The 16,156-nt window shown below is 38.1% G+C and overlaps 1 protein-coding gene across 1 annotated transcript in view; it reads left to right on the top strand.

Moving 5' to 3' along the window:
* Positions 1 to 16,156, top strand: part of SH2D3C (SH2 domain containing 3C) — a 503,667-nt gene that overhangs the window by 454,063 nt on the left and 33,448 nt on the right. Inside the window, exons 8-9 of the mRNA XM_044058698.1 lie at positions 13,179 to 13,294; positions 14,372 to 14,543. Coding sequence (XP_043914633.1) covers positions 13,179 to 13,294; positions 14,372 to 14,543 — 288 coding nt within the window. The remainder of the gene's footprint in view (positions 1 to 13,178; positions 13,295 to 14,371; positions 14,544 to 16,156) is intronic.

Raw genomic sequence — 16,156 nt, 5'->3', positions numbered from 1 at the left:
TTTTTCTGGATATGCTCCATACACTGCAATGGTGTTAAACAAGAATTACAGTAAAGAAATGATAGCTGTACTAGTACAATTTCAAGTTGCCCTTTTCTAAAGATAAGCATGCTGTAAGAAAGATAATTGTCAACTGGAAATGTTTAAGTGAAAAGCATATCTACACTGTTATTCAGTCTAAGTATAAGCTTGTGTATAAAAAAACTCTCAGTATTAAATTTATTATAAAGAGAAAACATATTCCTAGAAAACGGTTAGCTTATTTTTCAGGGGGAAACCCAGGAGCAATGTCTGGATAAGTGACTTGCTCAAGGTCACACAGCAGGGAAATGAGGGCTGAGAGATTCAAATCCTGTACCACAAGCACTACAGTTAATAGCTTTAACCCTCTTTGCCAACTTCAGGAAGAACATATTGTGATAATATACATAGATTTAATTTTTATACACCCAGTGACTACAGCTAAATATCATTTTGGGGCAGTGTTGACTACAATACCAGGCTAGTAGAATACATATAGCTTTATTTTCTGGATGCTAATCTTTTTACTTAGGTAAAACTGTGAAACACTATTATGAACACATTTATTAACACCTATAATCTATACATAACCAGAAGTATGATAATGTTTTACGTAAACACGTTCACAGTTTTAATAAGATGTTCAAGTTTATGGTTATTGATGTAATATTTCCTGCAGTTGGAGGAGAAGTTTTAAATAATATACTGAAATAGCATGTTTGACAAACTGTCTTGCAAGCTAATGTTGTACTCCATTGCAAAAGTTAAGAAAATTAAGGCAATAGTCTTTGAAATACAATATAAGAGATGTATTCAGTATATCTCTATGATAAAGTACTTATGAGCAAAAGTGCTTATTATTTTGTGTTTTTATTCCCATATAAAAAAGTTGTTTTGACACTATGGACATTTTTTTTGTGTTAAGTGGTTGTGTTACTCTAGTTGTGCATTACTTATCTTGTTTGCTGCAACCTAGTTGCCAGGCCCTTTATTGGTTGTTACCCATCAAGTTTGTGTGAGCCTTTATTTTCATAACCATTCCTGATTTTATCAGTAGGTGCTTCACTTGTGACGTGTGGAGTAACATCTTGGCTCACTTTTGATTTAAATGATGTGGTCATCATGGAGGTGGTATTTCACTTTATGTAGATGGATCTAGAATGGTGCTCCTGTCTCTTCTGGTCTTGGAGACAAAACCGTTTCCACATCATTCACTTTGGTAACCAGTCCATCATGTGATATCTTTTCAAGCAGTGAGGGATGAGGTCACTCATGCTGTATTGGTAAGTGATATCTGATGAGCAAAGGGTTGATACTGGGCATCAGTTTTTCAGCAATTCACTTTCACAGGGAAGTAAATGAACTGGTGCTTGCTGGGAAGTACTGATACATTGCATTCCTCCTATGAAGTTGTAGCTCAGAGACCAGTCTTCCAGATGTGGAGTACTCTGGACATTTTCCTTTCTGCTATTAAAGGTCACATGATTTTCTCTTTCTTCTAGTTAGTGCAGATGGGAGACTGATCGGTTTTAGTAGTTTTTTCTCCCTGACATGGCCTATCCCTCTGGTTATTCATCTCTTGCAAGGCTTGGAAGACCTAAACTCATTTTTCACCCATTGGTATTCAAGAACGATGTGGTTTAGTGCTCACAGACATAGACAGGAATGTCCCACATGAGTAGAAAAGCAGTTCACTTAACCTCATGCTCTGGCTTCTGATCCTGCTGGTTTTACTCTATGACATTTCACAGGTGATTTTATTTGCTTGGAAGCTTTCTGACTCAGGGTTCCAAGTGGACATTGTTCTGGAATGCCATCCTGTGCTACCTTTCTGTTGAAAGTATTCTTGGCTTTTTGGATACTTTTATGGCATGTGGCCTTATTTTTTCTTGCTCAGACTACATGTGATACCATGTCTGCCCATCCATGACCTTGTTCATAGGTGACTACAAGGCTAATGGCACAAGAGCCTTTACAACCCAGCCAGTAATACCCAAGATATGACAATATTATATTTTAATTCCCCAGGTCTGGGATGGGGTAGTATCAGAGTAGTGGGTCTTTGGGTGTTGGAGCCCTGACTCATCTTACAGACTGTCTTTGCCCATAAGGGACATGGGAAGTAGCCCAGAAGGGAATTTATGGTTCCCCATCCATATAAGTTTATAGGTGATTACTAGACTAATGGCACAAGAGCCCATACAGGCCTAGCCAATAATACCCAGGATATGACAATGTGGAGGACATCATTGTGGCTATGCAGTTCCTTTAAAACTGTTGCTCCTCTGTCTTCCTGTGAAAAATAACTACCTTTTGTGGGATTTGCATTTTATGATTGAATGCGTATGTATTCTATCAGATGATATCCCCTTCTTCTATACTTGGTTGTGCGGGAATTAATTTTTTTTTATTTTGGTAAGCTATTTTTATTAACCATCAACTTATAATCACAGAACTTCAGGCCCTCATAGGTGAGGAAGGTTTATGATCATTCCGTACATAGGAGTTATACAAAACCATCACATTTCTGTTTAAGAAAGAAGTCATCGTTATAATGATTTTTTCCCATGCTTCCCAGAGAATAAAGTTCCATTGAGCTGATCCGTCATTTTCCTCTGAAAGCAATTCTGAGCTCTGCCTAAACGAGTCTTTTCATTTTGCTGTTAATTCACAAATGAAGATGCAGTGTAGTCTTATTTCATGTGGCATACCAGCTACATTACCTCTTGCCTTCACCTGGCATCCCACTCACTGGAAAGTGATATATTCAAATCCCATTGCACCAAAAGAAAACCTGCCTCCAATGTGTGTTTCTACAATGTTTCCACTGCATGCATTTATACCATATCCTTTAGACTTCAGTACATATTTTCACCAACATTATATACTCACTTATCTTTTCTAGGAGCTAAGCATTTTTTGCTGTATCAGCACTTCATGACTCAGCCTGTGTTCTTGTATCTTTCTCTGGCTTCTCCCACCATGATGTTTACTGCTTTGGAATTCATCATAGACATAAGATCCATCAAGTAAAGACCTAAATGCTTGATATAGCATAACAAGCTTAATGTGACACTTGATCTGCAAGACAGCCCTTCATGATGGGTCAGTAATGTCTGTGACAACCCTCCACTGCCAACCAGTATGTGATGTGGATATCCCACTTCTGGGCCAGTAATTAAGGAGCCTCAAGCCTTACTACTGGTACCTGTGGGGGAACGTTCACTGGGAGGATAACCAGTACACAAATAGTATTTCCAGATGCAGCTCTCTGCATCAAGTGCAATTTTCCTTAAGAGCACACAGAGACCACAGTCAGGCCAGGGCTGGTTTCTCACTTTTTCTCCAGATCCACAATAAGACTCCCCCACTGGCACAGCTATAAAGTTGAGATCTCAGCTGATTGACCAAGCCAAGATCTCCAGCACCCTCTCTGTCCAACCAGTGGTTTGTGTCCCTTCCCAGGTTGCTGGCACACACACTCTTTGAGGTTTGATTTACCCACACACCAGGGAAAGGTTGGCACAAGTTTACTAGCTATGCCCCCTTCTGCCCAGACACTCCCCGACAGCTATTTTAAGGCCCTTAACAAAGGGTGACCAGTTTTACTGTGTTATATTAATATTAATAGAAATGGTAGTTTGACCAAGAACAAGGCTATTAGGAGTGGGCCACACAGTGTCAACAAGTAAATATGCAAGCACTCTCAAAACTTAAATATCTGTACAAAGATCAGCCACAATGAAAGGTTTAAATATATTTTATAATAAATAATAAAAGAACAAGAAAATGCTAAGTATATATTCACAGTGACATCAGAGTTCAAAACACAGGAAATATTTAAAATACAATTGCATGAGAGGCTCAGATACTGCAAATAAAGACAACTAACATCTAAATTAAGTTTCACTGTATTCTTGACTGTATCTAAGAGAATTACTGTACCCTAAAAACTTACTAATAGAGCAAGGCAGATGATATGGTGAGTGGCTTTTCTTGTTGTCAGACTCAAGACAGAATACTCTGTCTCACTAACAGACTTCTCAAAAGAATATCTAAAACATTACTACTGGGATAGCTTGCATAATGACATCATTTCTGGTCATCTGACTCCTAGTTCCCAGGTAAAACCCCATTGCTGAAGCTGGCAGATCTTAGCACCTACCTGTAAAAATACACATACAAGGGCTTTTGCTCAGATGTTTGGCAGGTGCTGGAAGACATAAAACAATTGCATTTCCTTCATGCTTTCAGAGTAGTAATTAGTTCACCCACAAAAACAATACAGAACACCTCCTAGTATAGACTTTGTGCCTCTGGCTGCATTGAAAGTGAGATAACACCTTTATAGCCTAGCCTATAAAGTGATATAATTTCAGATATTTTTCTAAAATTTGCTGGACTGAGGTTAACCCTCCAGTTTCCTCTGTTAAAACAGATACATTTAAACAGTTACAACAGTGCATGTACTTTTCTGTTCTCTGCAGTAGCCATACTGTGGTTACATTTTAAACACAAGCACTTTACAAATACCCTTTCAACACAAACATCTGTACAAAGCAGCTTGATATACATATGACATACACTTCTAATACATTTGTAACACAAGCATCTTATATACATTTTTTGATATTCACAAATGATATATAATTGTTTACAAAATTTCAGCTTGCTGTGCTGGCAATACCTCCTTTTCTCACCATGTTTTCCTTGCAATTCTCCACTGCTGTCCTCTTCCCCATTAGCCATGGCTGCTGGAGTTCCCTTTAAGTCATTAAGACTGTATTTGATATTACTTATTAACAGCATACATGTCAAATCTTCTTCATTATGTCTTGACTTCCATGCAGTGTCTTGTCAATTGGTGGGCTCAAAAAGCAAGCTACTTTTTATTTTTTGTGTTATGTCACAGTATATATCATTACTAACAAATCCCCATCTTTAAAAAACATATTGAATTCTGATAGGTACAAAAAATGAACCACTTCACAAGGTTGGTCTTCTCATACATCAACTGATTAAGTCAGACAATATCTGTTATATAATAGCAATAATAATAATAATAATAATAATAATAATAGTAGTCATTTGTTAACCAGATAAGCCCACTGAGCACACAGTCTCTTTTCAGGGACAACTAGCAGCAATGTCTAGATAAGTGACTTGCTCCTGGTTACATAGTAGGCAAATGAGGGCAGAGGGAGTCAAACCCTTTACCACAGGAACTGTATTTCACAGCATTAACCTTCTGTACCAACTGCCATAATATTAGCTTGCCAATCAGTATCCAATTAGCATGTAACAAAATGTTCATAGTTCAAAATGCTTACATTGTGCTAGAGCGACTCAAGGAGTCATGAGTCATGAATAATTTGTTTTTTCTGTATTAAGAAACACAACCTGAAAAAGCATAAAAATAGAAAGAAAATCAACCAGAAATTAAAAAAAAAAACACAAACATACTCGCAAGCAGGAAACAAAGGTCATGAACCAGATTTTTGTAACCACTCCAGGTCAAGCATGTTCATCTCAAAAGACTTCAGAATCTGAAGTGATCATTGTAAAACCTTAATTTATATAGACACCCCCATCAATGAAATTAAACCTTTTAAGTCACATGACCGATTAAAAACTAAAAATGTGAACACTTCACAAATACATAGGAAATAAAAATTTGAAGTGAAAAACTAATCTTTTGCATGTGTCCACTTAATAAATGAATGATATAATCATGATCATCATGTTATTAAAATACAAATATTTCTGAAGTCTAGTGAACACAAGTGGCTAGAAACTGAAACTTTTCATTCAAGCTTAGATAAATGCAAACTGCATGAAAAATGGGCTCCAAGCCTAAGCTGCCACAGTAGTTCACGCTTTTCAAGTTGACACTTCCAAAACACAATTCTTGTCCAGGTTTTGCAAAAACTAAAAACCTTTAAACTCAAAACATGTTGTTCAAGCATTTTTAGTGTCCTTTCTGCTAATGTTATAGATGCGTTCATATATACAATTATAAAACACGTTCTGATTTTCATATATAAAAACACTGACAAAAAGTGCATGTATCTTGGGAAATCACACCCTTTGTATTACTATTATATTTCCCTTTTAAATTTGACTTTTCCATACCCTCTCACATATATTGCTGAACCCCCTGAAATCTGCATACATTGAGAACATGAGCCACACTTTAATGTACCATAACCTCCTAAATCATTATATGTAAGATTCTCAAACAAACTTTGCATGTTCCTCACTTGTTTGTAAATGAAGGTAGGCTCATGACACCTTTTTTTAGCTATGTCAGGGAAATAATTTAAAATCCACCAGTTGTCTAATAATACTTTTTGAATGTTGTTTCTACCAGAACCATGTTGAAGAAACATTGTCCTGTTGCAATTACTGGTAAATAATACCTTTTCAGTTATACCCTGCTTCCCAAGCAAGTGTTTAGAAATCCTCTCTTCTCTTTTATTAAGACTTCTGATGCAGTTGTTTCAATAAAATTCAAGTAACACGCTTTTAACATCTTTGAGTTCATTATAAAAATCTGCTATATCAGATGTCATCTTAGCTACACGAACACACTGACCCCTTCACTATGTTTCTGTTTTGGAATTCTGGATGACCACTGTCAACTGTAAATAATTTGAAAAAGTATGATTTAAAATGTTCATTAAAATAGCTCCTAGTTATTAAAACATCTACATAGTAAAAATAGAAAGAAAAATTACTCTTTGCAGGGGTAAGACCCCTACATTGCTATGTAGGAAACTTCACATTTACACCTCCTAACTTATATATACCAATACCATAGTCACACTAAAGTGGGGAATAGGATACTGAAAAAATAAAAAACATTAACTGTAGTAGTCTACAACTCAGTCCATACAGGTCAGTGCAGGTTCGACAAACTGAAACAAAACAAATAAAGCATGTTTATTGATAAATACTGCAATGAAATGTAAGTAAACATTTCACTAACATTAAGAAGCATAAAGACTGCTTCTTTAAAACATGTTTTTTTTTCTGAAAATAATGGCTCTCCAAAGTAAGCGTTTTAGGAATGTCTTTTTTTTTTTTAAATAAAAAGGCATGTTGCTGAAGCCACCTGTTTAATTGGTGATGCACTTTGAGAGATTACCTTGCTTGACCAACCATGTGCACACAAGAACCAGTGTGGATGCATTCACAAGGAGGGATCTGAAAATGCAATAGCTGCATGGACAAAACTGGGTTGAACTGAAATGTACAAAGGGTAGTTAAGTGTTCATGCATGCAAGTCACAAAGACTGGCTAAGCTGGGCATACTGAAAGTAATAAATCTGATAAAGCTAACAGATCGTCAACACTGAGAGGCATGTTGGGGGGGTCACAGTTAGTGGAAGTAGCAATTGTGGAACACAGTACAGCTGTTGGCACAATCAGTGTACTGCGGCAAAGCAATGAATTGCATAACACTATACATCACTGATTATGTGTTCAGTCAAGTGGTAGAAACTCCTGTAACAGGCCAAAAAAAAAACTGCATGATGGAGATAATAAACATTAGTGGGGCAGTGGAGCACACAGGGGGTGTGGCATAAAGGAGTCATGACATCATCAGTAGTGTAGCTTTGGGAAATGGGCAGGCATGGTACACATGATGGATGCATTAGGAAAGTTATAGGAAAGTTATAGAAAGTTGTATCCATGGTGATTACATAGTACAGGGCACCATGTGGACTTCTTTCAGGTGACAGACTAACTCTGAGAAAGAGGACTTGGTGATGCCATCCCTAATCCAGTTTTGTGTATGGCATAAACCTTGCATGGAATGCTAATATATATACTGCAATTCAAGTGGGTATTTTGGCATTACATCTTTACTGCTACCTTCCATTACCTATCAGGATACATATATTTCTGAGAACCATTAAACCAAGAATAGGTCCACATAGCTCCTGGTAACCCTGTTAGACAAACCTTTCATCAGTAGTTGATAAAACTAAAGTAAATACAGCTAGTTAATGGCAAAAATAGCAGCCGTGTTTATTCCATCACAAAACAAGTAGTGTTAAGTGCTGTTGTCTCTTGAAGATGGGACTTCATCTGAACAAGTGAGTAAAGGACAAAACATGATTTATATACCTCACTACCATCAATTAATTAAACAATCAATCAATTAAAAAACAAAAAGATATTACCTACTAAAATGTCCACACATCATGGCAAACACCAGTAAGGAAAGCCAGAACTGCTACACATCTTACATTTTGTGCAGTGCCTGTACCATGGCCATATATGGCAGAAGGAAAACCATGTTACACAGACTAGTAGTGATAAGAGTAACAGCCTTTTGTTTCTGTGTGAGAAAAGAAGGCCTGACATACAGAGTGCACTGTGGTGCAAAGTCCAATATGATACAGAGCTTATTTATATCTGTATGTATTATATGTCTAAGTTTTAACTCGGTAATGGACTGATACAGAAAGACTCACTGCAGCCACTGCCTGGAAAGTACAACAAACGCAATTACATACAGAAAAATAACAATGTGGAATGCATTCATGGTACAGAGAAACACACGCACCTGTAGTGAACAGTAGTTACAACAGTGGCAAAACAGTAGAATGGTTATGTTCAGTGAAAACAACTTCAGGTAATTTTGGGTAGGGGAAGCAGTTTCATTCTGCTGTTTCCTTCGGGTGAGAGACTAGCTTAGTTCTAAATCATTTAAATCCTAAGCAGGTCCTGATTTCTGGAGGTAAGGATTCCCAAATGGTTGGTTATAGAACAAACAAGAAGTGACAGGTAGTCTTCCTGTTAGTGGACTTTCCATTGAATATTAGAGTAGTAGACAGTGAGTTTGCAAAATACCCTTCCTAATAGCTTCCCCTAGCTGCAGGGGAGAGGAGTGTAGACAGATCCTAGCACTCAGACAGTGTCTTGTTAATTTTGAATGTAAGTTGTTTGAACGGAGCTGGCATAGAAAATGAAGGGTCTAATGCTACCCCTCGATATGTAAAAGAAACCAGTCGTTTAACGTGTTTGCTGGCAGAATTAGGCTAGGTATCAGTATGTGGTAGTAACCATGAAGGTGTGCAACCCAAACGACACCAAAAGAACACTAATAATCTTTTCCTATGTGTTACTTCAATAAATTTGTATTCCTACTGAGATTTTGCCTGCTTTACTGACTACGATACTTTTTGGATTATCAGTATGTGGTACCTGCTTTAGTCTGGAAGGAGCACCAGACAGCATTTTAGTTTTACCCAATTAATTTCTGACTGCTCTAGCAGGCTATTGAGATAATTTATCTTTAATTGCTCAATGGGAAACAGGTAACCTGATAATAACAAAATCATCTACATAAAGAACATGTTTTATAGAAGGAAGGTCAACTGATGGTAAATTAACATAAATATAAAAAGTATGCAGCCTAGGGCATATCCTTCTGGAACAGCTGAGTTAAGATTGACTGTAAAGAACATAGGAGCTATAATCCGAATTTGAAAGGCCCTACCTGATATGTAACTTTATCATCAACTTTATTTTTGTGTCTTTGTTTTATGCATTTGTTAACCAGGTAAGCCCATTAGGCACAAGAGTACCTTCTCAGGGGCTAACCAGCTGGGAGCATTGTCAGGTTTTGTAACTTGCTCAGTGTCATACAGTTTGCATGTAGAAATTGAAGGAATAAAGCCCAGTAGTATGGATAAAGCTCACTGCGGCGGTGGTGTCATTGTCGCCTCACAGTAAGACGTTGTCCTGTTCGATTCTCAGCTAGAGCGTCTTCTGTGTGGAGACATGCGTGAATGGGCGTACCTTCATTGAAGGTTGTGCATCAGGGCCGGCAACTCGGCACGTGAAAATCTACTGCCAATCATTAGCGGACCGGAGTTCCGCTGTGGCGACCCCTAACCGGGAAAAGCCGAAAGACACAACAACAAGTATGGATAAAGCTCATTTACAGCTTGTATTAGCTAATGCCACTTAATCCAAAACCTGAAGAAGCACAGCATCCAGCAACATTTTCTGATTTAGTAGTAAACCAAGGGCTTTGATAATGTTTAGAAATAATATACCTTTAAAAAGTCCCTTTTCCATTTCAGAAATTATTGAACTGATAAGGGTAAATAAAGCTGTCTGAGTGCTGCTGCCCAAACTAAAGTCATGTTGTTATCAAGACAGAACATAGTTGTTGAACTATAATTTAGTGTGATGGTAAACTACAAAAGTGTGGTGGACAAACAAGCCTATGTGGCTGCTTGTGAGAATTGTTTAGCATTGCACTGTACATGGTCACATTGTGCTAATCGATCCACAAATAGCAAGTACACTGAGAACAAGGCTTGGCAATGTTAGCACTATAACATGGATAGCAGATATGTATGTATGTATGATGATTCCTAGAGCTGTAAAAATCTGCCATCCATCATCTGGTAATATACCCAGGTGCACTGATAGACGCTGGAAGGCACAGACCTCATCCTTCTGATGCACGTATCTGATCTCTGTGATATCCCAGAGTAGGTCAGCCTGCACAGCAGTCTCTACAGACAGCTGTGGCTTAGTAGCATGGTCTTCTGACACTAGTTTCTGGACAAATGGGCCGTGCTAATGCCCAACAGTAATTCCTCAAACACATCCAGCAGTGCATCCCTCTGGTGTCATGTATGTTGACAGACAGTGTGTCTAACATCATTGCTGCCTGTGTCCTGAATTTATCTGATGTACAGAACCAAGGTGTACAACGGGGATCTTGCGTATGTTAATGAGACACACTCTTCCTCTGTACATGTCCATCATCTGTTAGAAGTGTGGCCAGACTGCTCTTAAAGTGATCCCTGTTTTTATGGCAGGAACACTAGCAGCTTTTCACATTTTGATTGCATTTGCAGGAGTACATGAATCTTTCCATGATGAGCACTGGTATAGATATTCTGTAGGATTCTTTGGGTCACATCTGTACACTGTTGTTCCCCCAGCTGTGTGATTGTTCCACTGTCCTGTTCTACCATGGACCTATTCATTTGTTGTACCGCTGTCATGTTCAGCATCACATTTATGCTGAAGTCACAGCATACAGACTGTCACTGGTACACCATGATGCTTACGCTATGTGTTTTTTTACACAAAGGTGGACATTTCATGACAGTCTGTATGTATTGTAGTGCTTGTCTAACTCCTGGCCTTTGTTGATTGCCCTGTACTAAATGCCATTTGCATACCTCCGCTGTGCTGTGGAAAACACACCCAGTTACCAGTGATATGTTGGGGTAGCATTCTGTTATGAACTGCTTTTTGGTTTTCTTCATTTACTGTTATCCAGCATATACCAACATACCTTATTATAGCCTGCATGATGAGATATGCTCTGCCTTCTTCTCTTGTATGTTGACGTCCTTTTATAGGGAATGCAGAAGACCACAGTGCCATGCTTTTTATCTGGCATTTGCTTTGCTGTGCCTGTCCACTGTCTGTACCTATAGAATATCAGCACTTTGGCCTCTGTGTGCCCATTAACAGTCACAGCCTTTTGCTGTTTCCACTGTGTTTTTGAAGGCTAGAGTATGTGTTGTCACTGTTATATCCCAACACAAAGCTAGCACTTCCTGTGTTCTTACAATCAGTGCTAGAGTAATGTAATTGGCAAAAACACATGCCATTATTAGTTTGTCTTGGATTATGACATATTGCCGGTTGTGCTGTTGTGTCAAGTGACATGCAGTATCCAACATTCCTTCCTCTCTGACATTGAGAAACATTTACGTTTCAAACTTCCCTGCTGTAAGTGCTGCTGTTATATCACATCATGTTGCATTCATTTGTAGATGGCTCCCACGCCTATTTTCAAGTCTTTGCATAGCTCCTGCTTTTATGAACACATCTTGCATTCATGTCATTCAAAGACAGCTGTCCTGAACAATAATATGTTGCAGTCCTTCTTTCTCTAAGACAAGAATACCAGATCGGAAAGCTACATGGGAAATATGATGACAAACTTGGTATCTGCTGCAGGGGTGTGGGAGACCTAGCTAAGACCACTAATCTTTAAATGACAGTAATAAGGTTAAGCATGGTTTTGTTTATTTTATTGCTTGTTGGCCAGGTGGATCACTGATCTTGCTAGAACATTTTCAGGCACAGGCTGGGGTTTGCAATCACCACAGTAGACAAAACACCTCCCTCTAATCACTGCTTAGACCTTATACGGTACAAGTATTAGGCCTCGAGCATGATAGCACGGCTAAGAAACAGATTTAGCCAGGGCTTGCTTATTTTGTGACAGCAGATTTTTCAGAAAACTGTTTATGGGAGAAACTGTCTTCCATCTAGTACCTTGCAGCTAAAAGTTACTTCATTTGTAACATTACTGTGACAACATATTTATAAAACATTCAGGACAAGGTCATTCTGTTTACCTAAGATAGTAAATATTTTGACTGGCTTTGAATGTTCTAAGTTTAAAAGCACCTCTGTAATTTGCCCCTGTGTGTTGGAAACAAAAACACATCTGTATTTATGTGTGTATATGTATATGTGTATATATACACACATACTTACATATAGCACAGATGGTACATTTCATTCATATGTGGCAGGAGTAGAACAGCTGAAAGAATATTTTAACGTTTGTCAGAATGAAAACACAGACAAAAATATTTAGCTTAACATCTTAGTTGTGACTAGGTACTGCACTCTAAAAACAGACTGCAATCTTTTTTATTGATGTTTGCTGGATACTAAATGTCTTATATTTCAAACAGGTGCAGTGTTTGTTCTGGTTGAAAACTGCAAGTTCATCTTTACATGAATTCTTAGTGCTGCATATTTACAATATTGGTTACAGCATGCAAAATGGAAGTTTGGAGAAAATGTTATGGTAGGAATAAACAAAAGAAGAAACCATGTTTTCAAAATCTAAACAATCTTCTGCAAGATTTCCACATAGTCTTGAAATGTGAACCTGGTTCATATCCATTATGGAACTCATGATGTCCCTGTCAAATATAACTCTCTGGTAAACTGCTGGGGCATATAATAGCAGTTAAAACAGAGAACCAGGAATTGATGCTGTACAAAAGTGTTTGGCTGCAGCTTTTGGTATACTGTGCATTTAAACCAGAAAGGATTCTAATCTAATCTTGTAATTTCTCTGTTGCTAGGTTGCTAGGATAATTGGGGTAACCAAGAAGATGCAGAAACTCATGGGAGTAAGTTCAGGTCTAGAACTCCTCACCCTGCAACATGGACACCAGCTCCGTCTTGACCTGCTAGAAAGGTAAGTTTATTATTAATTAAGAATTTTATTCTGATTTCAAATTGATAAATGCAAGAAACAAATGAAAGCTAAATTTAAACACCCAGATTCCACAACAGAATAGAAAATGACAAAGTGTCATTTCACTGATATTATTAAACAAATGATTATTATAATGATTACAGTGAGGCAAAATAGTTATGTTTTGACCAAGCAATAGCTTTGACAAGAGAGCAGCTTACAAAAGACATACTCCCGGGTCTTTGCTTGATAGTTACTTAACTGAACTTGGAAGGAGAATGCTATTGCAACAGCAGTATTCCCATACATTGCTATGCTCAGACTGTATAGTGAAGCACAGAGCATTACATTTCTCAGAATATGGGGTGTGAAAGCAGTGGTAGCAATGCATGTTGTTGTGCCCTTTAGCCTCCTGCAACCATATAGTTCATTGTACATTACCCATCAATCAGAGAGGTGCAACATGAGGTGTATGTAAACAGACTGTGAAGAGCTGGTGAAATGTCACATATACACAAATCATTCCATAGGGTTTGTTACTTAATGTATGAAAAAAACTTTGATATTAGAATGTATAATTGTTTGCAGTGAAGAAATATACTATAGAACAGAAGTCATAACTTGTCTTAGGTTACATTAAAGGAACAGATCAGCAAATATGCAAGGCAGCCGAGGGTCCTTTGATTGTTGGATTGATACTTCCTGTGTAGGATGAGAATGTGGACTATCAAAAGAAATGGAAAAAGGGCACATCCTTCATACTACAACTGGGCATAACTTCATAATCTTAAATGTAATGATGTGGAGGAGGCTGAGTTTCACTCTAGTTGTACACTCTTTGGCAGCTCCTGCTAGGAAAGGCCAAGAAAAGTTTAATATTGAGTTCATAATTTTTAAAAGTCAATATTTCTAAATTATGTCTTAGCTATATGGATTATTGAATCCTTCTGGGGAGCTGAACTATGACTGACATAAATGAGTAGTTAATGGAAATGTGTTTACCATCAGTTCCTGTCCTGCCTGTACAACTCTATAGCAGCCAAACACAATCATTAAATGCTTTGCATTATTTTGCAGATTTCATACCATGTCCATCATGATAGCAGTCGATATTCTGGGATGTACTGGCAGTACGGACGAGCGCGCAGCACTTCTGCACAAAACAATACAGCTGGCTGCTGAACTGAAGAGCAGTATGGGAAACATGTTCGGTTTTACAGCAGTAATGAAAGCTTTGGAGATGCCTCAGGTAGTAACAGAAACAAATTCTCACCACCATTGTTTATAATGAAGTTTGTGAAATGGGTAAAAAGAATGGAGCATTTTTGCTGGCAAAGAACAGAATCAGTAAGGCCAATATTCGAGTACAAGGACTCAGACAAATTTAATGTTTTTATAAAATGCAAATATTTTGCATAAAAGTTATTCCAGGTGATATATTCTTGTAGAATAATGGCCCTTCTCTGATATTAGAAGCTGTGTGGTGTACGTCCTTCTTCAATCAATGCAATGTAGGCCAGTAACCTAAAGTGTCACTCTTCTTCTTATGTTCTGACTAAAAAGTAATATTATCACATTTCAGAAACAGGAAGTGATTCCCACGCATCATAAAACATAGTTCAAGACCATTTCTCAATGGCCTTAACAGTGTCTCTGCTCCATAGCCGGCCTTAGGCATAGGCCAACTAGGTGGCCGCCTAGGGTGCCGCTCTGGAAGGGGCGCTTTTCCAGTATTTATGTGGTGTAGGTAGACCAGGATGGGGGCACCAGGTGGTGTGGTGGGGGATGCCATGGAGCCCTTTTGCCTAGGGCACCAGTTGACATAAGGCCGCTCCTGCTCTGCTCCTGCAGTGTCTCTATATCTTTGAATTTTTTAACACTTAATTGGATAACAGATGCTCATTTATATTTATTTGGCTGGATGAAAATATTCTTATTTGAAGCTGAGGAAGCATGGATTATATATAATTCATAGACATGAGCAGAGTAGCAGAATTCACACTGTACACAGCTCTTGAATGTTATTCTGTAGACCTTTAATTGTCACATTGTCCCCTAAGTGTCTTTTGCACTCATGCCATGTTTTCCCACTCTCACCTAGTGGATGTAGATTCCATATCCCCTCATTTTACTTTTTGTGCTATATTCCCTTTCTTACACTTGTAGCTTTTTTTTACTTTATGGGCTAGCTTCATATCCTTATTCCTGTATGGACTCTAGAAATGCCACAGTACTCCAAATGGGGCCAGACTAGGGCTCTACAGAATGATGTTTTGTGATATTATGACCTTTAACAAGACAGGCCACCAAATGAAGTGGCACAAACATAATGATTACACATCCACCAAATAGGTTTATTGAGTATGCGCTTACTGACTCTGTCACTTGACACTACTACTTAATTAAAATGAGTCTAATATTTAAAGGTATAGCATCACTAATATCTATGAGAAATGTAGCCACTGAGTTAATCATGTCCATTCTCTTAAGGATACAGCATAATGTTTTACTAACCTTGGTTGTCAGTTTGTCTGGTGGTTCATTTCTGTTGCTGTAAGACCAATTTTTTTATTGACCTGTTATTTTTAGGGTCTGTCCCCCCCCCAGGTGATATTAGTTTCAGATTTATTAGAGACCAGATAAAGTGCTTTACAAGTCTCTGCATTAAACCTTAGATGCCATTTCTCAGCTCACTGTCCCAGTCTCTTCAGGTCCCTTTGAAGGATTGCTGCATATCTTCAGTTGTCCCATTTCTGTTAGTGTTATCTGCAAATGCACTGATCCTACTCCCAATGCCAGGTGGCAACCCAATAGTAACTTTCTGTATTCCTGTCATTATCTGTCTCCCTAACTGTCAGTAAA

This window comes from Protopterus annectens, chromosome 16.part0, assembly GCF_019279795.1.
Source record: "Protopterus annectens isolate FY-2018-M chromosome 16.part0, PAN1.0, whole genome shotgun sequence".
In the NCBI taxonomy this organism is placed as follows: domain Eukaryota; kingdom Metazoa; phylum Chordata; order Ceratodontiformes; family Protopteridae; genus Protopterus; species Protopterus annectens.
The sequence above is the reverse complement of the archived record's forward strand: the minus strand, read 5'-3'. Positions and strand labels throughout refer to the sequence as shown.